This window comes from Protobothrops mucrosquamatus, unplaced genomic scaffold, assembly GCF_001527695.2.
Source record: "Protobothrops mucrosquamatus isolate PMUCROS unplaced genomic scaffold, P.Mucros_1.0 scaffold_159, whole genome shotgun sequence".
NCBI lineage: Eukaryota > Metazoa > Chordata > Lepidosauria > Squamata > Viperidae > Protobothrops > Protobothrops mucrosquamatus.
In genome coordinates, this window is record NW_015386235.1 from 198982 (window position 1) to 226637 (window position 27656).

General features: G+C 36.2%; 1 protein-coding gene across 1 annotated transcript in view; it reads left to right on the top strand.

Moving 5' to 3' along the window:
• The first annotated feature begins 293 nt into the window (after positions 1-293).
• TCERG1 (transcription elongation regulator 1) overlaps positions 294-27656 on the top strand; it is a 45370-nt gene continuing 18007 nt past the window's right edge. Inside the window, exons 1-12 of the mRNA XM_015821033.1 lie at positions 294-403; positions 4628-4853; positions 9916-10059; positions 10801-11050; positions 13616-13858; positions 18298-18360; positions 19656-19856; positions 22233-22348; positions 23952-24040; positions 24327-24487; positions 26654-26720; positions 26939-27074. Of these exons, the coding sequence (XP_015676519.1) occupies positions 294-403; positions 4628-4853; positions 9916-10059; positions 10801-11050; positions 13616-13858; positions 18298-18360; positions 19656-19856; positions 22233-22348; positions 23952-24040; positions 24327-24487; positions 26654-26720; positions 26939-27074 (1806 nt within the window). The remainder of the gene's footprint in view (positions 404-4627; positions 4854-9915; positions 10060-10800; positions 11051-13615; positions 13859-18297; positions 18361-19655; positions 19857-22232; positions 22349-23951; positions 24041-24326; positions 24488-26653; positions 26721-26938; positions 27075-27656) is intronic.

Below are 27656 nucleotides of genomic sequence, written 5' to 3' on the forward strand. Positions count from 1 at the left end.
GCGATTTCGGTATAACACTACGTTTTCTTCCAAGGCTCGTTCCGGGTTACGGGTCACGTGACACAACCCGACCGGTCCAGAAGAGGGCGCCCACTACGGCGCTACCTGACGGTCTAGGAACAAAAATGGCCAGTCATCGCGCGCTTTCCGCCTCTCATTCAAAATCGGCGGCGACCACCTCCAATCAGAGATAAGCGGAGCCCTTTCGTTCTGCGATTGACGTTTCCAGCAGCCACTGGCGTACAGATGGGCCTGGCAGCCATGGGCGTGGACAAAGCCAGAATCTGCTGGTGATGGCGGAACGAGGCGGCGGCGGAGGTGGTACCGGCGGCCCTGGTCCTAGCGGTGCCGGCGGGGGCGAAGGAGATGCGGGTGTAGCGGAACGGTACAACAATGAAATCAGGTAAGGAGGACTCTGCCGCTTGAATCCCTTCGCTCAGAACACCCGGAGGAGACAGCGGTCGCCGGCAGCACGAGGCCTTGGCGAGCGAGCGCGCGCTTGCGCGCGCCTGCGCACACAACACGCCGACACCTCGAGCGTTCTTCGGCTCCACTCTTTCCTCAGTGGTTCAACCCCCCCCCTCCTCCTTCGGCGCGAGGCGGAAGCGGCGGTTCAGCTACTCTCTGCCCCCCCCCCGACATCCCTCCCGCCCCTCTTCGGTCTTCGCTTCAGGTCCGGTGAGATTTCCCCCGGGCGGGACCCTCGTTTTTCCGTCGCGAAAGTGTGTGTCGTTGGGGGGGGTGGGGGCGCTTTTCTGTCTCTAACGGCTGTCCGCGCCTGGTGTCTTAGGGGAAAGAGAAACGCTGCGGGGACGGCGAGCGTTTTCTCTCCTCAGGGCTGGATTCCCGTGGGTGGTGGGCTTTTGTGGAGGCTTTTGTGGGGAGGGGGTGGCTGCATCTGGGCGCGGGGACCTTACTCAGCAAGCGCGCGCGCGTTTGTGTGTTGTGTGTTATGTGTGTGTGTGTGAGAGAGATATCTCGCCCTCTCTGGGTTTGAATCCCGAAGTCTGGCACGTGCCCCGCGGCCGTCAGAAAGGTTGGTTGGTCTTCAGGGGGGAGCGCTGGACGCAAACTTTCCCGAAGTCTTGGGCGCCTCCGACTGGATCCGGGGTCATTCAGGCAGGAGGCAGCGAGACGTCGGTATGGATACGCGAAGAGTCTACGTACGGCGAGGCGATCCGGGTTTGTCGGCCGGACGTGTTTCCCACCCTCCGTCTTGAGGAGGTTTCCCAGACTTAATGCTACAGTATTTCTTTCTCCAACCCGTCCAAATAGCGAAAAAGCCCATTTTTCTTCGTTTATAAAATGCGATCTAGGTTTACGGGTGTTTGCGGATGCTTAACATTCTGCTTCGTGTTGTGGATCGCATGCTGGAAAGCTGCAGCTTCTCAACATGTGACTGCGGAGCAAAATTAGTGTCTGTGATCCAGTATATAGGGTACTCTGGTAAGGTAACTGACGGGCTTTCCATTAGAAAATATTACTCAACGTCCCTTTATTACTATTTCCGTTAGAAAATATTAAATTATCCATACATTAAATGGCCTTCAGAAGACTTTAAGGCAGTGTTTCTCAACCTTGACCATTTTAAGGCATGTGGACTTCAACTCCCAGAATTCCACAGCCAGCAATGCTGGCTGTGGAATTCTGGGAGTTGAACTCCACATGCCTTAAAATGGTCAAGGTTGAGAAACACTGCTTTAAGGGTATGCTATGAAACTAACCATGGAAGATGTTTGAATCCAGTTATTGTTGGATTGTAATTAAAACCCTTTGCATTTTCAAGGTGAAATTGAGGGTGCTCAACATATAGGACTATAATCATACCGTAGTGTATGCAGCAAAAAAGGCTATCCAGAGTTTACCAGGATACTCTTATGATAAGGGACTTCAGTTTCAGTTTATTCAGTTTATTGTATTTATATCCCGCCTTTCTCCTGGTGGACTCAGGGCGGCTTACAGCCAGTTAAAAAACAGAACAATTGATACAAATCCTCCTCTTCAGTTCTTTTTTTGCTGCGCACCTCTGGGGGTTCCACACCCCGTCATTAAGGACGGCCCTCAAGATTATACTGGGCCGTGCCTGCGCGAGGGGGGAATCGCGCAGGGCCAGCAGTTCCAACCTGGAATATGCTCCGAACATGTCCCTCGGAACATGTCCCTCTTCCCAAAAAATCGCCCATAATTTTATTAAAAGTATAGTTAAATCTTAATTCCTATGATGTCTTTCCTACAGTGCAGGTGAGTCTGGTTTTTTTCTAGTGAGTATAGCATTAGACAATTCAACAAATCATGTGACTTATAACAGCCATTTTGGCCACTATTCCAGATACCTTTGTTACTGACAAGTGAACGGTTACCATTTTAAATAGTGTCCATGGAGATTTAATCATGATGGAGAGCACTGAAAAAAGTACATCATGATGGAAAAATGAAAAAAAGTGAAAAGAACAAATATAGCTGGAATTGTCCCTTTTATGCTTACTTTAGCCTTACCAGTCTGTGTCTGGTGGCTAGAAGTCAGTTTATATCAAAATAACCCAATGTTTTGAATCTGGATAACAAGGTAACTGTGGTTAAGATATTACTCAACAGCAAATCTTAGTAAAAAGTTTGCCCAAGTTTTTAGTTTAAAAATTTATTCTCAGAATAATCAGGTATAAAATCTTACATGGCTGCAGCCTTAGGTTTTATGATAGTAGACTGTAATTACCCAGGTTTGTATATAGTATTTGGGATTAGTAAACGACAGTGTTCTTACAGGTAGTCCTTAACTTACTGTTTGGAGCAGAATTTCCATTGTAGTTTCTTGTAGTTGTGAGTCAAGTTGGATCCAATTTTATGATAATTTTTACAGGGTCGTTAAGCAAATCCCCACAGTTAAACGAATCCAGGGTTGTTGTTTTTTGCCAGAAATTAGCAAAAAAAAGGTACAAATTGCAACCACATAACTACAAGACACTGCAAAAAGTCGTAAATGCAAACCAATTGCCTCATGTCTGGATCATGATCACATGACCATGGGGTAGTGAGACAGTCATGCATGCAAGTCATAAAAGTGAGTAACTCACTTTTCCAAGGACATAATAACTTAGAACAGTTGTTAAATGAACAATTGTAAGTCAAGGACTAACTGTACTAAACATTACAAACTAGAAAAAAAAACTAGGCTATGCAGGAAAGCCAGCAGTGGTTATGACCAGTGAACAGTGGAGATTTTGGTGGAGAAAGGTAATGGAGGAAAGGTTTTATTTTGTGAAAGCACTATATAAGTCTGAAGAGGTTTTTCTAAATGCCTATTATGAACTAAACTGAAAATATGTGTATACATAGGAAAGAATAAAAGACACATCTTCCGTTGAATCTCTTACGTTGTCTCTGCTTTGATTGATTTAGAGGAAGTTGCAGAACAGACTTGCTTCACTGGTAATCTCCAGTTTGTATAAAATTAGTAATCATGAGAGAATTTATTTTTGCATTCTGTATCTGCATGAAAAAGGGGAAAATATAGCTCTTTATACAAGTTTTGGTTCAGGAGTTAAACTTATCTTTTCAAAGAGTTCATGTCACTTAATGTTTACCTTTTAGGATTGTAGATGCATTTACTCTTTGGAAGACCTAACCCAATCAGATTTCAGGGTGATTACATTTACTGTAAATATATTGTACTTATCTGTAAGCAAATAATTAAAAAATACTTCATAAGGAGATCTAATGAGACATGTGGATGACAGATGAAAGGGTTAGGTCAGCATTGCTGATATTTTTAAAATGCCACAAACCAAATGTTGCACTGTTTTCTATTTTTATTTACTTTTTCTAGCTATAATTTATGGGCTTGAAGTTTAAATGGGTAGAGGCTATCACATTGGCTTCACCAATGTTAAAAGCATAATAAAATGTTTACACATGTTCATCTTTCATGTCTTATCAAATTATGAATTTACTATTAACAGTACCATTCTTAAGCATCTGAATTTGGGCAGATTCCCAAATTAAAAGGCATTAAATATTATGTGTGTTTGTTATTCACCACCTTATAACCTTTTTTTTTCCAATTTTGAATCATGCCAACATTGGTATAGCACTGACATTAAATGGTGGGCAAAATTGTTTTCCTGAGAGCATCCGAATAACGCTTGCTAGTTACAAAGGTGAACATTTTTTCTATATATATTTACTAAAGTATCTTTGTAGAAGGCTAGGTTGCACAGTGGGTTTAGTATACTGTACTCAAATTCTGCTCTACTAAAAAGTGAAAATAATGTAGATATTCTCATACAGCTATGTTTTGCACACCCATTCATGTTATGATACTGTTGGGTGTCTTGGTGTTATGAGAATAGATTAGGAAATCATATATATCTGTAAGAAGGGTGTGAGGTTGTTATCTCATGTCTGAGATACTTTGCTATTGGGAAGGAAACTTGCATAGTGTCTTTTCGTTCTAAGTAATTCCTGCCTAGCTACTGGTTCATAGTAATTTAAATGTTGAAAACAAAGCCTCCCTATAAGTTTGGACTCTCAGTTTTATTCATGAGAATTTCTCTGACTGTATTTGTTGCATGCATAACAGCAGTGCTTTTTGATGATGAACAAAATCTTGTTCTTTTGGTTTTGCTCACAGAATGGCTCAACAACAAGCATTAAGATTTCGTGGTCCAGCTCCTCCACCAAACACTGTTATGAGAGGCCCACCACCTCTTATGCGTCCTCCACCACCTTTTGGTATGATGAGAGGCCCACCTCCACCACCTCGGCCTCCTTTTGGACGTCCTCCATTTGATCCTAATATGCCTCCAATGCCACCACCTGGAGGAATTCCTCCTCCTATGGGACCTCCACATTTACAGGTAAAAGATTTAAAGGTTTTATTGGTTGATTCTTTGTAAAGTTCTATCTGCTGAAAAGTCATTGTAATAAATTTACAATGAAAAGTTTTTCTGAACTGCATACTTGGTTCTTACTGAGTTCCAATTTTGTCCTGCTATTTGTAACTTTTTTTCATTAAACTTTGAAGATATGTTAAAAGATTTCAAGTTGTTTCCTGTTGAGATAGGAAACATAAGATATTGTCTGTCCCCACTCTTTTTTATTTCAGCTAGCTATCTGACAAAGCAAATTAACATGGCAATGATAGTCTTTCCAGTGTACTGAACCAATTTTATTTGATTTTTTTTAAATGTCCAATCAGTAGCAGTAAATAATGCTAAGAAAAACATTTGAAATAAAATAGAGGACTTCAGATGCTTATTTGCTTCAGATGCTTATCAGATATTTTGCTGAAAGAAAATGCCTAAATGAGTAAACTACAAACATTTCTGACCTCACTCAGAAATGATCCCTTGGACTGCAACCTATACTTTTACAAACCTTTATTAGACTATTTCAATGAATTCTAGGGTTAACTAGGACTTTATATCTAGATGATTTAGTTGGTACATAATGTGTAACATCTAGGTTGCTAAACTATATATAAACTATGTGTGTGTGTGTAAATTACAAAAAAAAATAACACTGCCATACATCAAAAAGTCTCAGAAGTCAGACTAGTATAACCACATGGAATCAGCATAGCACACAAGCCAACTAAAGCTCTTCAAAACATCCTAAAGTAAACTAAAAGTCCCAGCAGCCCCAGAAGAAAAAAAAACCAGGAGTCATCTACAACATACAGTGTAATGACTGCAACAGCCACTATGTAGGACAAACAGACCAGCAGAACGCATCAATGAACACCAACCAGCAATCATAAAACAGATGAAAACTGATTTCACAACATATGGAGAGATTTAACTATAGTTTCAACTGGGAAACTGTGATCATCCTAGATCAAGCCAGTTCTTAAAATGCTAGGAATTTCTAGAAGCCTGTCACTTTGATAAATTAGCCATCAATAGACAACATAAATATAAACAATATCTACATACTATGCAAAAGAAACAATCAACAAGCCAAAAAGGGGGGGGGACCAAAACACCTCCCCACCTGCATTCAAATGAGCATAGATTACCTCCAAGATTAACATCAGACTAACAATCAAATAAACAATACCCCAGTCAAGGAGCTGCCAAATAAGTCAAACAGCCCAACCATTGACAAGGCAAGCCACTAGAATATATTGAGAGCAAACCCGACTCCTTACTAGCACTGATGATGTTACCTAGTTGGGGTAATGAAACATCTGCAAGAAAACAACCAAGCTCAGAGAGCACCAAGGGACCACTCAAATAAATGACATTTTGAAATATTGGTTGTCGTTAATTCTGTTCAAGATTTTGTTTGGCTTTTTAATTTGAAATTTTCCCAGTTATTAAGATCCTCAAGACAGGCTTGCTTGTTTAGGTTTCTCCCTACAACAAAAACATATTGGCACATAAAAAAAGCATATCTGACTACTAACCTCTGAAATGCCCTTTGTTTAGAACTAGAATTGGGCTCCACTCTGTAAATGTTTTGAATAAGTCTGAACTTGACTTCAAATGTGTCTAGTTATGTATTGTAGTTTAGTATTTCAAAGTATGTCTTTTTTCATTCAATCATTTAGCTCTCTGCCTACTTTAGTTTGTTTTCTTTGTCTCTGGTAGAGGCATCTAACATGATTTGTTTTCAACTGTTCTTTCCTATTTTCATTATTCCACTTTCAAATTCCTCCAACAGTTCTAGGTTTTTACTTTTTTTTCCAGCCTTGTCTTTGAGTTTTCTAGTTCTATTGGTCTCTCTAGTACAGGGGTTCCCAACCGGGGGTGAGAGACAATATTCCAGGGGGTGCAAAAACTTGGATTTTCAAAATTATAGTGTATATGCATAATTTGTTGCCATTATTTCGAGCTTTTGTAAGGGGTGCGAGAATATATCAGAAGCGTTCTAGGGGCGCGGGGTATAGAAAAGGTTAGCTATAATGAGCCCTGAGGTTTTTCTCATATTCTTCATTATTGGCTTTTGTTTCTCATTTTCCCACACTAGAATTTTAATCCAGAGTCCTTTAAAAGCTCTCAGCTAGTGGAATTTGTTGCCTGATGAAGTGGCATGTTGTCCATCACTGTAGGGATTCAGCTACCTAGCCAAACCATTTTAGCAGATCTACTAAGCAAGTGCCAGCTTTTTCTAATCCCTCAGATTATTGTTTAACTGCCAGTTTTCACCTTGCCTTTTTATTTAATTTATATATCATGTAATCCTTGACCTACAACCATAGTGGAGCCTACCCATTACAATTGCATATTGTGAGAGTCTTTAAGTAAGATTGTTTTGCTTAACAACCTCACTCTTTGCTGTCCCTGATATTGTAAAGCGGAATGGGGTGCCTAAGATATAAGGTAGGCCCTGGAAGGCCTAGAGCAGGCCCAGGACCACCTGCTCTGGACTTTCAGACGCTTCCCCCATCCCCCAAGACACCCCATGCTCTGCTTCCTGCCCCTTGGGATCCCCACAGCCCTTGGTCTGCTTCACCCCCAACACCAGTTCCCTACTGGTCTTGCCCCTGCACCAGATCCCTGCAGGGTTTGGGCCTCCTCCCCATGACTCATCGTGCACTTATCTTTTGAAGATCTCTGGAGGTCTGGACTTCATGTTAGGAGGGCAGGCCACTTCATCTCTCAGCATGCCAGGGTTGTGCATCCACATGCTGGAAGCGGTTGTCATTTCAATATGGCCACAATTCCTTGGGGCAGTGATGAAATTGCAGCTGCTTCCAGGATGCAGCTGCACAGCACAGCACAGCAATGAAACAGTCCTCTGAAGCTTTTCACAGTGCTGCACAGACCATGTTAAGGACCCAGAAAGGATCATTTTGTTGCTGGGCCATATGGACACAACCCTGGGCCATATGGACGCAACGCTTCCATGCAGTTGCTTCAAAAATGACAGCTGCTTTTAGGATTGCACCACATGATCCAGCAATCAAGCAGCTTGCTATGCTTCCCTAACCCAAGCTCTAGAGATCTTTAAAAGATAAGTGAGGAGGAGATGGTTGGACCTGGGAAGAAGTGGGAGCGGGAAGAGTGCCCAATGCCTGTGGGACATGATGGGGAGGGGCTATAGCATCCCTGTGATCAGTCCTAAGTGTGAATGACCATGGTGTGCTGTGGTGATCATAAATTCAGGACCAGGTCATAAGTAGCTTTTGAGGGTCTGCCATAACTTCAAATGGTGGTTAAGCAACTGGTTGTAAGTCAAGCACTTCCTGTGCTAACTAGGTCTTCATTCAAGAGTGTGCATTTAAGTAAAGAGTGTGCTTTTAAGGCCTGTCACCTGAGCCTTTCTTTAATTTTTGATTCATTTTTATTGGCTCATCAGCTGTTTGGTTTTAATGAAATGTTCTTTTCCATACCTGCTAGAGGTATAGGAGGCCAATTTTCCAGGCAGACTGGTCCTTCACTACTCTCACAATAGCAGAATTGTTCCCTCTGAACTTTTACAGTGTTTATTATTGTATGATATCAGTGAGCTTAATCAGTGCCAGAGAAATTACAATGTAATTTTTTGGTAATTAACTTGTGCACAGAGTATCTGGATTATTTGAAAATAAATTCTAGAAAAGTTTAAAGATTATATCAAGATCTTGCAGTTATGGGATTTCTTTCATGAAGAGGCTTGCCACACATCCACATTGGTTTGATGTGATGAAGATCTTATACATTTCCCAAACTTTTTTAGTTCTGTGTCTTAGAATGTTACGTTGGTGTAATTAACTTTTTCTTGATGTTAATGCTCTTCTAATTTTATTCATTTGTGTAATTTATCTACCACCTCAATCTTGACAGTCTCTCAATGGTTTACAAATATATTCAAATGTGAATAAAGTAAATTTACATTTTAATAAAATACTTGTACTTCTCAAGGACTTTAACCTGGGGATTTTGAGTCCAAGGTGGCTCAGGAGTTCATGGCCATTATGTCAATTATGAACTTGTACCAAGTAATTGAGGGCCTGATGCATAGCAGGGATTGCATGCTAGATTTGGTTTTTATTTTGTAACATGATCTGATGTTGGAGAGCATTGCCATCAATCTGTTGCTATGAACAGATCACTCTCTAATTGCCCTCTGGTTTGCTGGCGTCACCCCCTTCACAGGGAGGTGTTCAACCTGCCTCAGGCTACTAAAGGATCCTGTTCAGTTCCAATGGGACCTTGGGATTTTCTCTGAGAATCTGGTAGGCAGCTTACCTAATGACTAGGTAGGTGGTGAGGTAGGTGATGAGACTTTGGACTGGATTGCTCCTATGCGGCTTCTTTCTGTGTGCAGATCCAGAGGTGCACCTTACTTTTCTTTGTTTCTCAGGGAAATAAAGCACCAGAAGAAAAATGTTTAGAGCACTCTTGTAGAAGACAAAGAATGAATCTGTCTAAACACAGATAACAGCCCACATTTGGGCTTACAGTACTTTGTGATGATAAGGGCTGCAAAATGCTGAAACTTCTTCACCCTTTTTGCATCTGACAGTAACCACCTTGCAATCCTGGTTAGGAGAACCTATTGCCTGTTGGGAAGCAATGGGTCCTAGGAATATCTATAGGACCATATTCATGCTATTTGACCAGTTGTTCAGAGTTAGAAAATATAGTAGTAAGATTAATTATGCTTTATCCAGCATTCATTTCCAATGGATTGAATAAATTTCACACATTGAATTGCTATTCCTTTGCGTTTGTTACTAGTATAATTATATAACATAGATGTTTTAGTTATATAACAATCTTTGTGCTTGTTTTGGGAACTGCACTGGGCAAGTTCTGTTTTCCTGTAATAGGAAAAGCATTTTTCTGTTCTGTGCTACTTTTTCCCTCTTCCATGATCACCTTGTTTCTTTTACATGAACTACACGTTTAACACTTCTGTAGAAAATAACATTTCTTTATTATGAAGGTACTGCATTAGTGTTTGATGTATTACTATTATTTCTATTTATAGAGACCACCTTTTATGCCTCCTCCTATGCCACCCCCTCCTGGTATGATGTTTCCTCCAGGGATGCCACCAGTGTCTGCTCCTGGAACACCAACTATGCCACCTAATGAAGAGATATGGGTAGAAAACAAAACTCCAGATGGAAAGGTCAGCGTTATATCTGTTAACAATTACAATAGTAATTGTTATGTCAGCAAATGAAATGGAAAACATTTTTTTTGCATAGCCTAAACAATTCTAATCAATACATACTGTTGGAGTATTTTATATTCTGAATGTTAAGAGAACAGTCATAACTGAAAACTCTTTGTTGCTCAAAAATGTTGATTGGCACGGGTAATCAATTTTATTAAAATTTGCCAATTAGCACATTTAAATGTTTTAAATCACATTTTAAATTCTCATAAGAGAAAGAGAAGGTAAAAACAGATTTTTTATTTTATTTTTTATTATTAAATTTATTTGCCACCCATCTTGCCACAGGCCTACTCTTGGCGGCTTACAACAGTAGAACATAAAATTTTATATATATATAGAAGTGTATACACACACATACATACAGGTAAATATTATGCAAATATAACAATAGTAAAACAACACAAAAATAAATAATGAAAATACAGTAATATAATTTAAAAGGTGGGCAGGGAGGAAAAGACGGATCTGCTATTAATAACATCTTCCAGTGTGGTATTCCCCCATTGGATCACCAGACCAACCAGCAGAGCCTGGTCTTCAAGCTCTTTATGGAAGGACAAGAGGATGGAGACAGACCTCATGCTGGGGGGCATAATTTTAGCTTAAAACTAAATTAAATATTAAAGTGGGTAGATAGTGTAGGATGAATGGAAAATTATGTGGCATAACAAAGATGTAATTTTCTTCTAGGTTTATTATTATAATGCACGGACACGTGAGTCGGCATGGACTAAACCTGATGGAGTGAAAGTTATTCAACAGTCTGAATTAACCCCAATTTTAGCTGCTCAGGCTCAGGCGCAGGCCCAGGCTATAGGTGCTTCAACACCTACCACTAGTAGTCCTGCATCAGCAGTATCTCCATCTACATCATCAAGTAGCTTGTCTTCTAGTACATCTACCACTACAACAGCAACTTCGGTTTCACAAACAGTTTCCAGTGAGTAAAATTTGCAAAATGAAACAAAAGAGAGGGTTGGGGAAGCTTATGAATTTCGGAAATAATTTATTATGTAGTTTGTTGTATCAATTTAATTTTGTAGGTCTTTGTGACCCCCATGTATATGCCTTTGGTACACATTATCATATTGTTAATCAGTACTTAAGTGGAGCATTGTTTAGCATATCTGTATTGATGATTTGTGTTGTAAACAGTCTAGCCTTTTTGAGGGATACCTTTATAAATGAGTCAGGTTATTTAAGTTGTGCACCTGTCCTGTGTGCATATTGTTGCATCTTCATAGTGTCTATGGTCACTTGTATTCTATTCAAAATAATTTCATTGTTTTAACAGGAAAAAAACCTCTTTAAAAAAGGAAGGTGCAAATTTCTTCAAGGTTTTTCTCAACTTTGTTTACTTTTTTGATACAGATAACTAAAATCTGAGATAATAGAAGTAAAAAATTCTTCACATGCATTTGCTGGCTTAAACATGTAATTGATGAAATTCTGCCTCAAAGCAGAATTCTAGAACAATTTCCCTGTTTGCCTATTACAGCTAATGTCATTAGTAGAGAAATGTGTGACAGTAATCTCTAGGCTGGCACTGCGCTTTGAATCTGATCTTTAGAAACTACTGCAATATGTGAATGTAGCACTGATTTGCAACACCTTGTAAACACTGGGCATGCTCCTAAGAAAAGCCCAATTTGTACTTCTGTATGTTTTGAGGCACATTTTGAAACACCATACCTTCCAATTTCTTAACCGAATTGCTAATGCAATGTACACTTTTGCTCAAGAGAGGAAAAACCCTGCATGCTTACTTGCTTCAAAGGTCTTCATATTTCACAGAAATATTTGACTTCTATTGGCATTTCTTACTAATGGATCAGCTGGTGACAGTCCTAATCTGTTAAACTATATGTGTATATATATATATACAGTTGGAAAGTGTAAGAGCAATCACAACACTTAATAATATAAAGCACATCATTTTCTGTCCCAAAATAACCACAGCTATTTGTTTCCAAAGCACTGTTAGCTTACAAAATAGAGAACAACTAAAATTCTTTATTCTTCCATATGTTTAGTCCCTATGGCTCGTCAAATGTATTTCTTTCTTCTTTCTCTTCCTTTTCCTTCTCCTGAGTTTGATGACTCTGCAGCACTCCAAACTCATGGCAGTTCAAGGAAGAATGGTTTGAGCTTGTGAGAAGTGCTGAATTTTGTGGTATATTAACCATATTCAGCTTATATCATAAATGCCTGATTGATCTTGTATTATGAATATATGGCAGTGATTCATAAGAAATTTAACATATAAAGTTTCTAAATCTCTAGATGTCTAAGTATATGTATTAATGTGAAGTGGTTAAGTGTAGTTTTATGTCTTTGTACTTGTGTGTATATATACATATACTGTGCACATCTCTCTCCAGAGTTCATTCCTACTTGCCATCTGTGTAACAAGCGGTTAAACCAAGGGAGAGGAAAAAAATCATTTCATATACATATTTATTTAGTATACTCTTTTTCCATTTGTCTTTAAAGTATAAATACTTGGCAGTACAGACAATTTGTAGAAAGTGGCATTTCTTATGCAACAGTCGTTTATATTTGTGACTCTGGAAGCAATGAGAATGTTATTAGGCTCTTCTATAAACTGTTGATTTACTTTTTTAAAATGACAAAAATGCATATGATCTGCTAAAAAATGAAATACTTCCAGTTTGGGGAGGCATTGAATTTCTGAATTACAAAATGTGTGTTTCCCCTTTTACTCTTTTTAGAATCATATAAAAATAAGTACCGGTATGTATTGAGTAAATAACTCGTAAATTAATCCAAGTTGCTGCTTCTCCTGATTTCATTCAATATGATCTATTTTAGTTTCTTAAATGCAATACAGTATCAAAATATATCAACCTATCAAATGTAGCATTAATTTTTAGTGCCAGCTGGAGGTGCTATAGGATTCTAAAACTTGTAATGTTTCAATTCAAGCTTGAAAGATTAGACATACTCCTGTAGTGCTTTCCTTTTGGTTTGAAAGTTTTGATTTGTATTTCATAATTTCAAATAGTCTAAGCAATAAGGTAATTATCATCTTGGTATATATTTATATTATTACATCCATTTTTTAAGTGACTAGATGTTTGTTTTACTTAAGTAAATCAACATAAAAATACGTACAAACGGAAATATTGTGGCATTGCTGTGAAGGTTTGTTATGTTAATTATATAGAAAATGAGGTGAAATATTACTGTTATTTGAAAAAAAAGTTACATTCAGAGGTATAGCTCACTTTTGCTCTTGAGATTGAGTATGGATATAAGATATCTGTTTAGAGTTATCCAGAATACTTATTTATTCCTTGAAGCAGAAATACCTTTGAAAGAATAGAGCAACTTAAGGATGTTAGTTCTAACTTTTAAACCTGTTATGCAAGTTTTACTATAATGAAAATATACCCAGCTTTGCAAGGAAGTCTTGGTGAACCCTGTAAAATATACAGTTTGTATTACGTGATCCAGGGTTTCAGATGTTTGTTTTCTTTATCAGCACCTACAACACAAGACCAGACCCCCAGCTCAGCTGTTTCAGTTGCCACTCCTTCAGTCAGTGTTTCAACCTCTGCTCCTTCTGCTACATCTGTGCAGACTGTACCCCAGCCAGTCCCACAGACGCTGCCTCCTGCAGTTCCTCATGCAGTTCCTCAGCCAACAGCAGCAATACCTGCTTTTCCACCAGTAATGGTACCTCCATTTCGTGTTCCCCTTCCTGGCATGCCTATTCCACTTCCAGGTAAATTGGGAAACAATGACTGTCTTATTAGCCACATGTCCGTGTTGTCAATTTGTTTGCACTCATGTGTCCACTGTGTATGCAATTTGCCTGAATCCTCTTCATTTAAAATTTATTGTTAAAATTTGGAATTTTTAGCTAGACTAATTAAAATACCCTCTCCCAGCTCTCAATATCTATTTTTATTAGAATGAAGCCACTTTTTTTTTTTGCTTGAGCAGAATACACCTTGTGTTTTAAAATGTATTTATTTCAACTAATATTTGGAAGAAATTCACCTTGTCTGTGATACTTAAGTTGCAAACCTTTAGAACTTAGTTTTTGAATAAGTGGTCTTAAATTTGATAAATAATGCTTTCAGGTAGCCAAGCATAGGATTGTGACATAAGAATGAAAATAAATGTTGTTATGGATAGAAGAAAATGTTGATGTTAAACAAAACTGTGTATTCAGAGTTTTAAACAACTAATCACCTATAAAAGTTCATTAAATTGTCAGAAATGAGTTTAAACTATACTTGGTAATAGCAGTATTTATTATTTAGAGCAGGGGTCCCCAACCCCGGTCTGTGGACCGGTACTGGGCTGTGGCATGCCAACAACCGGTCCGCACAAACAAGCAAAGCCCCATCTGCAGGATGCAGGCAGCACACAAAACTGCGCCCCCTTTCTCCACCGAACCGGTCTCTGGTGCCCAAAAGGTTGGGGACCTCTGATTTAGAGAACAGAAGAAGCTTTGAGCTCATATATTATCTGATCATAACTTTCAATAGCCCCAGTCATCATGATGAATAATGAAGGATGCTGAGAATCGTAATTCAGCATTATGTATTAATTTAGGCCCTTTATGTATACACACATATGATAAATATTAAGTTGATAAATTATATAATTTTAAAATACTTTTAAGCATTAAGAGTTATTTTGCTTACTGGTAATTATCAGGCGAAATGTATGATTAAAAACAAGGACCACAATATATGACAGCATGTGTGGTTGGCTCCTATTCTATCCTTTTTACTCCTTTGTAAAGCTGATTTGGCCAAGAAAGTTCACAATTATGGACAGATATTTAGATATATACACACTATCTATACTGAAGTCTCTATTAGATTATTAGCATTTTCAATTACATATTGGCCATTTAATATTTTCGCAATACTTTATTGCAAATATCAAAATGATTTATGATCAGTTAAAATACAAAATATAAACAGATTAAAATAGTATAAAATAGCTCATTCACTTAAAAACTGAGAGAATAAGGAAATTAAAAGCCATTTATATAAGGTTTAGGAAAGAGATAGAGACTTTAATTCTGCATCTCAAATTATAGCCATAAGTTCCTCATGAATTTCAGGGAAGAAAGTAGAACATAATGTTATCTTAAATTTCACTTGATCAGTCCATATTTCCATTTTAACTGATACAGCATATACTTTGTATTCTCAAAATGAAATCAAGTGTCAGGTAGCTTGCTTAAAAGGAGATGTGCAAGTGATAGCCAAGTTAATTGATTAAATCTTTTCTTAATAAACATTATGTTTCTTTACTCAAATCCTTGTTTCTTCACTCCTTTCTTTGCTTGAATATGGATACAAGCTAGAAAGCTATTGTTGATTAAGTGCATGCAAGCTACTAGCTATGGTTTTTGCATTTTTACAAGCCAAGATTTAAAAGTCCAATTATACATTCATATCCCGGCTCTTTTGGAAACTATCAGATGTAGTTTCCTTGTTTGAATCTAATGCAAAGACATTGGCTTGCTTACTCTTTCTTGGCTTGGTTACTCTTCCCAAGTAGTAACCCAATCATAGAAATATATTTGAAAATGGATTTAATTACAGATTTGGCTCTTTTATGAAAATGGTCGCTAATGTTGCAACCATTCTCAGTTGCCTGGAAGCACTTTTTAGAATAGATATATATACAATGCCAGTTTCATACTTTGACATTATCGATGTCATGGTAAGACATAAGATCACATTTCAGAAACGCTGGTTGTTTGTAGGTCTTTGCTTCTTGCCAAAATGTTTGAATTTGTAGTGGAAACCTGGCCTCTTTATAACATACAAAGTGATACTCTAGTAGCTATTTTGTAAAGTAGTATTCTCTAAAATATCAGCATAAATGATAATTTGTTTTATCAATCCATTTTATTATGTATATTAATATTATTTAGATTTATTTTCTGCCTTTCCTCCAGGAGTTCAAGATAGTTTACAGAGAAATCCCATTTTATTTTATCCTTAAGCTCGAAATGTTTCCAGAATATTCAGAATAGCAGTTTTGTAGCTGAAGCAGGATAGTTTTCAATTTCGTCAGTTAAAATAATTTAAAATAAAAAAGTTTTTGCACAGCTGTTCATGCCACCATGGTACATTTTTTTCAATCTCTGTGTTACTTTGAACTCCTGTCAGGTTGGAATTCTATTTCACTGAGGGGAAAAATACAGGGTTGGAGCATTTTAGATATTGAATTTTTTTTTTACATTTTGCTAATAAATAAGATGAGCAATAAAGCAAAGTCCCAGTTTAGACTTTTTGTAATCCTAAAAGCTTCTTTGCTATCACAAGAACTGGAATTTTTATTTTTTAATTACATAATTAAGGAAATCAAACTGGCTCTCTCTTGTGTAATTACAACAGCGCAGATTTGAAAAACCAGTGTAGCACAGTTTACACTAGTATTTATAAATGTAATTGCTCTTTATTTGAACATTTCTTGTAAAAGGTAGCTATAGATTTATATGTCAAAGTTGACAAAATTACTGCTTTTTTTCAGAAATCTTGTATGGATTCTTCCATACATATTTTTTAATAATAACTTTAAGCACAGTTGTGTATGTGGGTGTAATTTCCTCTAAATGAAAAGAGGCTTGTTCTTAATAAAAGTATATAGGAATGCCTTATTTTCATAGTTGTTCAAACAACTTAGCATACAATCAAAACCTTTACAGTTTTGCTTTATACAGAAATAAAGGCTCTGCATCTTATTAGAAAAAATATCCCAAATGTGTTTTTTCAAAAGATAACTGGACTTTCTGTGTTTTTCCTTGAAGACATTTCGTTTCTCATCCAAGAAGCTTCTTCACTTCTTCAATGAACTGAAGAAGCTTTTTGGATAAGAAATGTAATGTCTTCAAGGAAAAACAAAGTCCTGTTGCCTTTTGAAAAAGCACCTTAGGGACAACCATGACCTGAATTACTGAGAATCTCCATAGACAGTTAGAAAAAATAGTTAGCAGGGTTCTGGATCAATTCAATTCAATGATACTTCAACATTTTTGTGTTGGACATTTGTGGAGAAGCATTTAGTTTTATTTTTTGTGTATGTGCTTGAACTGAAAATTAATTTCATATTTGGTTACTAAATAATAGTGAAAATATTAAAAAAAAGATTCAGAAAGTCCCAAATTTTTCATATTAAGTGTTAAGATATTGTATATATTATATACAATAATAAAATACCTCTGTTGCAGTTATCTTCTTTAAATAATCTCTTGTGTGGAAAATCATTCTGCATATTATTTCCTCCCTTCTCTGCTCATTATTAGATGCCTAATGTTATGTAATCTTACAATTAGTTTTTGAAATATAAAACACTTACCAATTTTGTTCCTTTCAACAAATATGCTTAATCAGATCTTTTCAAAGTTATCTTTACTGTACAGTAATTAGCAAAAGCTCCCATGTTTTAGGGAGCTAATTTGAAATTTAGATGAGAATTTTGAGGTGAAAAAAATTATGAGACAGAGGTAATGTAGGCTGCTAATGAGCCATCAACTCAGCTTTTCTATTTCTTTATTTGCCCTGTTTATCTTATCACTTTTTATCTCAGTTTACTTCCTTGCCTTCAATCTGGTCTTTCCCCCCCCTTCCAAACTGATACTTCTTGACCTTCTAATTACATTTTGACTTTTCACCACCAGCTTTCTGTTCTTGTTAAATATAAAGCAGTCCAATAAGCACTATTGAGCCCTATTGAGCACAGTGGGACTTATTTCAAAGTAAACACACAGATAATTGATTTATATAAGCTGTTCTTACCTAAGTACTTGATAAAATTATGTAAATAGAGCAGAATAAGTATGATTTATTCTCATAGCATTGCTTTGTAAGGGGGTGAAGAAGCGTGTCTTCATTGAATTTAAACCCCTGGGTCATTGTTAGTTTTGTTTTGTTTTTTTAGAAAGGACTGGAGTCTTCCAAGTCCTCTTACTCATTATAACGCAAGATTATTGTAAAACCAGTACTTTTCTGGAATGACTTTAATAAAATACTATCACAAAACTGACTTTAAATCTTACTACTTATTTCTTGTTGCCATCGGAAAAAATGGCATGCTAAATTTCTAGCAGGAAATTGATACTCTCAGATTCCCAGTGGTAGCTGACATACAGTGGCAGCTTTCCAACATGCTTGCTTATCCATTTTACAGGTGTAGCAATGATGCAAATAGTCAGCTGCCCGTATGTAAAGACAGTCGCTACCACCAAGACCGGTAATTTTTTAAAAACATCTTAGTCTGTTTTGTCTGTAAGTTGGCATGGTAGTGAATGTTGTTGTTTTACCTTTTATTTGCTTTTTCCCAAGTAACTGGATTTTTATCTTTATTTTCAAAATATACTTGTAAGTACAGATTTCACATGTAGCCAGCAAGAAACTCTCCCAATTAACTGAAATTATTAGTTTAATTATTGTAGTATGGATTTTCTGCAAGTTAAAATTACTCATGTGAATCTCTTCCATGTCCATGTTTTGTTTTTGTTTTTCTTTATGGGGATACAGTGCTTGGTTTTCCCTCTCCTGCCATTTGTACAGTGACCAGATCTTGTTTGCATGTTAGTGTGTTTGTGTTTGTGTATATATATGTCTGATTTTAAATCAATATTATGAAGGTTGTTCTACATACCTATATTTCATTAAAAATAAATAGCATTGTCACTGAAAACTACATTTATGTGGCACTAAGCCTGTTATTTTTGTTAACATGAAAATAATACTTTACACTGATGTACTTAAAAGAAAAATTCTTAATTGGCAACACAGTTATAAAGAAACCTTAATATTATACATTGAATTAAACTATCACTATTTAACCCAGCAGCTACCTAAAATTGTATTAAGCATTCCAAAACTGTTCTAAGAAAAGTTTAAGTCTAGAAATAAAACACTGTAAAGTTAATCTTCAAAAGAAATATTTTTCCTATTAAAAATTGCTATAAAGAGGCAGTCTGTTGGAACATTTCCAGTATTCAGGCTGCCAAGACATAGGAAAATACTGATTCCTATAAATGGTTGCTGCCATTGATAGGAAATGGAACTCATAAGTGTCTCTTCTTTTTTGTAGTGCTTTCATATATAAAACTTGGTAGATCACATACTTTAACTAGAAAGAAAAAGCACTAAAAGTGATTATTTACTGATATTCACTATGCAGTGGTTGGCTTTTTTAATTTTACTACTCTTAGTTATGTTGAAATTGCTGCTTTTCAAGAACAGTAAATTATTTTTACTTACGCTAAGAACTAACGTAAACATTAGAAAACCTTTTAAACATGAATGATACAACTTCACATGGTATGTCGAATGCTGACTACAGTTTGTGTTAGAAGTAGGAATGATAGTGATTAGAATTTGTGCTGGAAGCACACTTTACTGTTTAGAAGAAATATATGAACTACTATTAATAACGACTCGGTTTTCAGTTGCTTTATATATTGATTTTAGGTTGGTGGTTTTAATTCATAGAGTTACTTTTCATCAGTGTTTATCTTTTTATTGCTCCTTATGTAGGTGTCTTGCCAGGAATGGCTCCTCCTATTGTACCTATGATCCATCCTCAGGTTGCTATTGCCGCTTCACCTGCTGCATTGGCTGGAGCAACAGCAGTCTCTGAATGGACAGAGTACAAAACAGCCGACGGGAAGACATACTACTATAATAATAGGACCTTAGAATCAACATGGGAGAAGCCTCATGAACTGAAAGAGAAAGGTACAATATTTAGTTTTGTTTGGATATATATTGTAAGTTAGTTCAGAAAATTAAGACAAATTGCAGTGAACCCTCAGTTTAATGGACTCTGAGATGGATATCTGATGTTGTTTGTCCATCGATTTCGATGAAGACAAACAACATCAGATATCTACAATGGATATCTACTAAAACTATGTGTACAATAAGTGATTTCAAGACCAAAAATACACTTGTAAAAAGAAAACCTTATCGATAACCTTCTGGGAAGAGATGGGGGCAGGGGAGTTTACTGGTTTACAGTTACAATGATATTGGATGTGTGAGAGGTTTGAAGAAAATGTCTAATGTGTCTTGGAAGACTGCCTTCTTTGTTGAAGCACTCGGTTTTTTAACAATTACATTCTGTTCACAAAATTGACAAAGCTATTCCCCACTAAATTTTCTAATTTTCAGTTGATTCACTCCATGTACATGAAATTTCTTGAACATAATATTTGAGCAATTCTTCATTGCAGGCAGTTTCCTGTACTACATCATTCATTTTCTTGGCCTAATTTCAGATTTTTTTTTACTAGCATTTATCCCTCTATTCCTTGAAATTCAGTTTTTGTCTCATAAATCCAAAATCTACTGATTCAAAGTGGATAAAATCAACATATAGTATAGTTGACTAATGTATTTGTACCTTTCTGCAAGAATTCACATAAGACATTGCCAAAAATATTGGTGCCACTCACTATTTCTCAAAGCATCTCAATTTGCCATGAAAAAAAAATTGTATCTGACACAAGTAAATGACACCTATTATTTATTCTGCAGTCCATAGAGCAGACTTTGTTTTTAATGTATGACAGAGCTAGAAAACTTACGGTAGTATGTCTTATTGGGTAGTATAATGATTGCAGTAACTGAATGATTTGCGAAGGAGGAATTGAACGAAACATTAACATGCAGCGGGAAAGAGACATCTCAATTGAAGAGTCAATAAAGATTTTGGCCAATAATAAGTAGAAGTGTTTACCTAATTTGATGTTTTAATACATTGCAATGCTAATAAAAGAGCTTTTTTTCAGAATGTTCTGGGTGATTTTGTTAATGCATTTGTTTTACCAATTAGAACAAGTAAATTAACTTTTTAATTAACTTTGTGTTTGTGTATTCTTTCCTTGATTTTCCCAAGAAATGTTTTGCTGTACTAATACTTCTTTGAGTGCTATTTGATGTATGTGCTTATTTTTCATCAGTAAATTTTCCTTATAGAACTGTATAGTAAATGTGTATGTATACATTCCTAATAGACTTACTTTGGTCATTCCTATGTATATAATTGTTCATATTTGAATATTATTTTTATGTAAGTTTGATATTTACAGTCATTGCAAATAGCCCATTATTTAGAATCATTACCTTTGCAATTTGAAAATGAATGAGTTGGCTGAAAGGATTAAATTTGGTCCTGGAAATAGTAACCTGTCTTTCCTGTGATTATCTTGAGTTCTGTATTGATATTGTGCATGTAAACTTGTAGCCAACTCCATTCATTAACTTACCTTTTAAAAATAATTCTGCAAAAAATTAACTTTTTTCATGATGTTAATTTGGAGTCAATCCATTGGTAGTAATGATTTTTTTTCAAGGATTGCTGTACTATATACAAATGACAATTTGCCTCTGGTAAATACTGAGTTTCTAATTTGCTTTGGACATTTTTAATTATTTTGTATGGCTGCTATTTAGGATTTTCTCCTGTTTCCCAACATTTTCTTGGTCTTATATATTCTTCTTCATTTTAAAAAAAATAATTATGTCTTATGATTTTGCTATTTTTTCTTTGGTGCTAGCTAGCTAGCTATCTAATATTCTTTTGTCTCTGAGTATTTGAGAACAGTAGATCTGTAATGATTTTCTGGGTTCTATTTCTTCTGTGCTTTGCTGTAAGGAAACTTAAAATCTTATAACTCTTCATTCAGTAAAAGAATCTGTTTTTAGAAGCAAATTTTAAAAAGCTAAGATACTAAGTATTTAACAGGCTAGCAAAACTGTCAGAAAGTAAGAACCAGTTGCATTCTATGTAGATTGAAAATGACAAAGCCAAACTACACTAGGCCATAAAAAAGACTACAGGAAAAAAAAACCCAATCATTACAATATATAACAGCATTCAGAACTGAAAATTGAGATTCTACATTATAGCTTCCTGCAATGTAACTTCTGTCCTAAACAATTCTTGCTCATTGAAAGTATGGTCTTCATTACCTTTAACTTGGGGGATGGGAGGGTTTTACAAAAGCTGATTTTGATTATTTTGCTCAGGAAATGAATTTGAATGTACATTAGTGAAAAGTAAAGGATGTCCAGCAGGTGGAAAGTAAATAAATTATACCTTTTTCTTAGAAAAAGTGGAAGAAAAGATGAAAGATAGCATTAAAGAACCTGTTGAAGATCCTTTGCCTATGGAAACAGAAGAGGAAGAACCCAAAATTGAACCCATCAAGGAACTTATAAAGGAGGTAAAAGCACGGATATACCTAAAGTCTAATTAGATATTTGTTTATTCTTTTAATAACAAAGTGAAATCAAGAGGAAGATAAAATAATACCATCTTGAAATAACTTATTGAACTTATTTGCCATTTTCTTTAGATAGTTTCTAATGCGAACTGTATAGTTTTTATATTTTATCTTGTTTAGAAGTATTGTTCAATATTACAGATTATATGAAGAAACAAAGAACAGCGTTAGGATTTGTTCCAAAATATTGCAATTACAGATATTGGGAATATATTTTAAAATACAAATTCAGTACTTTATATATTGAAAACTTGCCAATTATATTTTGAAATGTATAAATAAAGTGAATATTGGAAATACAGAATTTAAATTTTATGAGATTTAAGTCCCAAAGGTGGTTTTTCAAGAGGCAACTGGATTTCCTTGCTTTTCTTTCTTTGAAAACCTTTTGCTTCTCATGCAAGAAGCCTCTTCAGCTCTGACTGGATGGTGGAGAAAGGAAGGATTTATATTCCTTGAAGTCAGCTGTCTGCAGGGAATATAAATCCTTCTATACTCAGTCAGAGCTGAAGAAGCTTCTTGGATGAGAAGCAAAATGTCTTCAAAGAAAACAGGAAAATCCAGTTGCCTCTTGAAAAAGCATCTTGGGAACAACCATGACCTGGATGACTGAGAATCTCCATAGACATATGAGATTTAAGTCTTTGGTAGGTTTATTGCTGAGGTTTTAATAAACAGTGGGTTGATTTAAGTGGGTTCTTAAAAGGTAGTTTTAAGAAACCTTAAGTGGAATTTAGAAATTCCTGCGGATCATGTGAGAAGAGAAGTCAGCCTTTACTGATTTTCCTCATCACTTCTCATCATTGGGTGCTTTCTGAAATATTCTTCAAAACTTTTCACCAGAAGAGTGGTGAATTAATGATGATTGCTCCTGTATCTGTAGAAACATGGGCACTGGATTGGAAACCTTCCAGATGTAGGGGAAATTGTATCATTCATGGAAAGAAGGCTTAGCTACAATTCACTGTTTTCTAAAAATGTGCTTAATTTTTATTCAGTCTCAGTATGAATTAACTAATCTAATTTAGAAAATGGTTGCAATGTTTGTGAAAATATTTTTGTTATTGCACACATATCAGATCCAATCTTTTTTATTTGTGTCTATTTACACTAAATCTTACACGTTATGCTACATTTATGTAGTTATTAGTATGGGACTATGAACTGAATTCTATGCAAGGTATGGAGTTTGTATAGACACAAATGTATATGATAATGATAATGTTAAATGTTAGGACTTTAGGGGTCTCTTCCTAAAACAACAAACTGATACCTTCTGTGTGAGTGGCAGTACTGAGTGCTACTTGCACCTTGAAACTACCATCTTAATTTCTTGTTTCATTGCAATCCCATCTTTCTCCAGTAGAAAAAGTTAATATATAATGAAGATGCAGCCCTTAATACAATGTCCTTTGGTAGAGATAAAGGGAAGCTTTTAGTTTCACAGATTACATATTGAGGCTGGTGGGAGAAAATGTTTCCCATCTCTATAGTAAGAAAACAGTTATTGTTCTTTCTATTCAATCTTAATATTCCTTACCAGGAGCCCAAAGAAGAAGAAATGACTGAAGAAGAAAAAGCTGCTCAAAAAGCAAAACCTGTTGCTACTACACCTATACCTGGGACTCCCTGGTATGTAGCCTTTGTTCTCAAATCAATAGATTGATGGTGTGGAGAAGGCAGTGACCAACCACTTTTATTTTGTTGGAAAGGAAATGGTCAAGTGCACAAAGTTTCCAGGAGTTGAACTCAACTTCAAGGAGATTTTACTTATTATTAGAAAAACTTACTTAAGATTATTCTACATAGCCTATAAAAGTGAAAAGCATTTTCTTGCTTGTTAACTTTAATATAAAATTAAATATTATTTGAATCCTGCAGTAATTATATAATATATTCTATGTATTTTTTTTCCTAGGTGTGTGGTGTGGACAGGTGATGAACGGGTTTTCTTTTATAACCCTACCACTAGACTATCAATGTGGGATCGACCAGATGATTTAATAGGAAGAGCAGATGTGGATAAAATTATTCAGGAACCTCCCCATAAAAAAGGAATGGATGAAGGAAAGAAACTAAGTAAGGCTCACTTATTTGCTCAATTTTAAGTACTAATAGGTTACTTTTTTAAAATTGAATTTGATATGAAGGGATATAATATATAAACACGACTAGAAATAGTTGTGATTGGTCTGCAGTTTTGGGAACTAAATAAGATTGTTTGTTTAGTACCTGTAAACTAGATCTGTGTCCTTTCTGGCTCCTTCAGGTAGCCAGACGTGGTATGAGCAGCTTGATTCAGGAAATTGCTAAAGCTTCTCCAAAGGAAAGAGTAACACATATATTTAAATAGTTTGTATTAAACATCAACCGTTCTACTCAGTATTCTTTGCTCAATCTTCAGTTATCCATTTTTGGGGAAGTCTGTTTAGAAACAAGTGATTCATCTACAAAGGCTCCTAAAATTAACAGATTATTGGAAGCTGTCAGCTCAAGCAGCAGCTATATCGGGTTTGTTTGCCCAGATTTTGATGGTGAACTGGTTACTAACCTAAGTAATTTTCGAGTTGATCCCATATTTGTTCTATTGTTAACACTACATGGAATAGAGTGGACAATTATCTACATGAGATAATTCAGCAATTACAATTGGTTTAAAGTACTGGTGGATAAAACCCCCTTCATTGCAGAATAACACTAATTTTGAAGTTGCTATACTGGTTATACATTGCCCAGAGTCTTTAGCTTGGGAGAAATCACAAATATAGCAAATGCAGAGCCAAATCATCCACATTTGATAAAATGTATAACTACTGAGAATGCCTTTTCCCAAATTTTCACACGAGGCATTTAAGATGACAGAAAGAGCATCTTCTTCAGAAGATTTCAACATCTGAGTAGGTTCATACAGGAGAAGATGACTGGAAATCATAATCTACCAAAGAAATTATAGTCTGGCTATTGTATTTGTAAGACCCTTCTAAAATGTCTTCAAAATCAGCCTACGCAGATTATTGTATTAGGAGCAGACCTAGTTAGCACTGGGTGACTAAAAGAGGTCTGGGCCAGTCCAAAAAAGTGGTACTTATATTTAGAAGTAAAACCAAAAGTACTTCTAAAGGATAAACCCAATTTTTCCGTGAATGCTGCATAAGGCTGCAGAGTTCTCATTAGGAAGTATAGCTAGTCATTTCATTGCAGGGGAGTATGGTGTGGCCACCATTTTCCAAGTTGCCATAGTTCAGTGGGGCTGCTTGGAAAATGGAGGCCTTCCGGAAAGCCCAGCAATTAAGCAGCTTGCCTAACCCAATCTCTGGAGATCTTCGAAAAGTAAGGGAGAAGGAGAGTATGGGTCCTGGTGGGGTGGAAAACAGGCCCAAGGCCCATGGGGACCTAGTGGGAGAGATTCAGACATACAAGCAAATGACCACACGGGCGCTGCAGCAGTAGCTTCAGGACCAGGTTGTAAGTAGTTTTTGGCAGATCTGCTATAACTTCAAACGGCCACTAAGCAACTGGTTGTAAGGTGAGGATTAATTAATTAATTAATTAATTAATTAATTCTTTATTTCCTGAAATTCATGCCTTCTACAGTATTTTCATTGAGTTCTTTGGTGGTATCCTGTAAAATAGTTCTGTATCGTTCAAGTGATAATTCTGTTCAAAGATAGTATCAATTAATCCTTTCATCAATTTGAATCTTTCTTGGAAAGAATAATAGCTTCTGGAAGTTATGCTACATACTTTTTAAAAAATGTATGTGGATTTTTAAACTTGAACAAGCTGTATGTTGTTGAAGAAATATATTGAATTTTAAGATACTGCCAGTGTAGAATAGTATTCTGTCTTTTAATTATAATATGTGATATATTTAATTTATAACATGGGATTTAATTATAATATGGGATATATGGACAGACAGTTTGATCAAATAATTAAGACATCGGGCTAGATATCAGGAAACTTAGTTCTGGTTCCATTTTAGGCATGAAAGCTAGTTGGGTGACTGGGCTAGTCACTGTCTCTCAGCCCACAACATCAGGCTCAGGTGACAAGTTGGTCTGTCAATTTCTATCGCACCCAATGGATCAACACCTAGTTGATCTTTAAAAAAAGCAAATCAGCACTTGTGGGAAAATGGTAGGAAGAAAGTGTTCTTTAAACTTTTTATGTAGACATTAATCAGGCATAACTAATACATTTGAATGATGGTCTACGGAGTAAAAATAGGTATTTCTTTTTCAGTGAAAGATGAGCATGAAATGTTAGAAGAAGCCAATGATGATGAGCCTATTAAAGCAAAGAAGCGGAAGTAAGTTTCTATGTGAAAGGAAGAATGCACATGATCAACCATAAAGCTAAGTTAACTGTTTCTTATTTCTGAACTCAGAATGAAGAGATAGTTGTCTGAGTATAGAGGACAGATAATTGAATTGTAATATTGGTTCAAAATGAGTTTTGATGAAATTCGTGTCATACAACTTTGATAAATAAATGAATAGAATCCTACTATATGTTTTTGTTTTATAGGAAAGAAGATAACAAAGACATGGATTCGGAAAAAGAGGCTGCCATGGAGGCAGAAATTAAAGCTGCTCGAGAAAGAGCCATTGTCCCTCTTGAGGCTCGAATGAAACAGTTCAAAGACATGCTTCTGGAAAGAGGGGTCAGAAACAATTCTCATATTAAATTTATGTGAATTTTTCAAAGTATTTCATTGTTTATGCAATCACTGAGGACCATTTCCTAAACTGATGAGATACATAAATTGTCATATGCTCTAATATAAACTAGTCAAAAAGCTTGGTGTTCAATCTTTCTTCTTTATTGTTGAGAAAACAATTGTTCTACAGTTAGAGAATACTAAAAGAAACATAATCTGGATTCTTTTCAGTCAGGATTTAGACCTGAGTGTGAAATCAAACCACATTAGTCACTCTTTTTTATGACTTTTAATGGGATTAGAAAGGAGAAAGTGTGACTATCCTGGTCTTGTTATATTGATTGATTGATTATAATTATGCTAATTTGAATTTTGTTTTAATCTTATCCTAGTTCTTTTGGACCTCTCAGCAGCTTTTGATACTGTGGACCACGGTATCATGCTGCGGCGCCTGGTGGAGTTGGGAGTGGGAGGCACCGTTATGCGGTGGTTCTCCTCCTTCCTCACCGACCGCACGCAGTCTGTATTGGCAGGGGGACAGAGGTCGACCCCAAGGCCCCTAACTTGTGGGGTGCCACAAGGGTC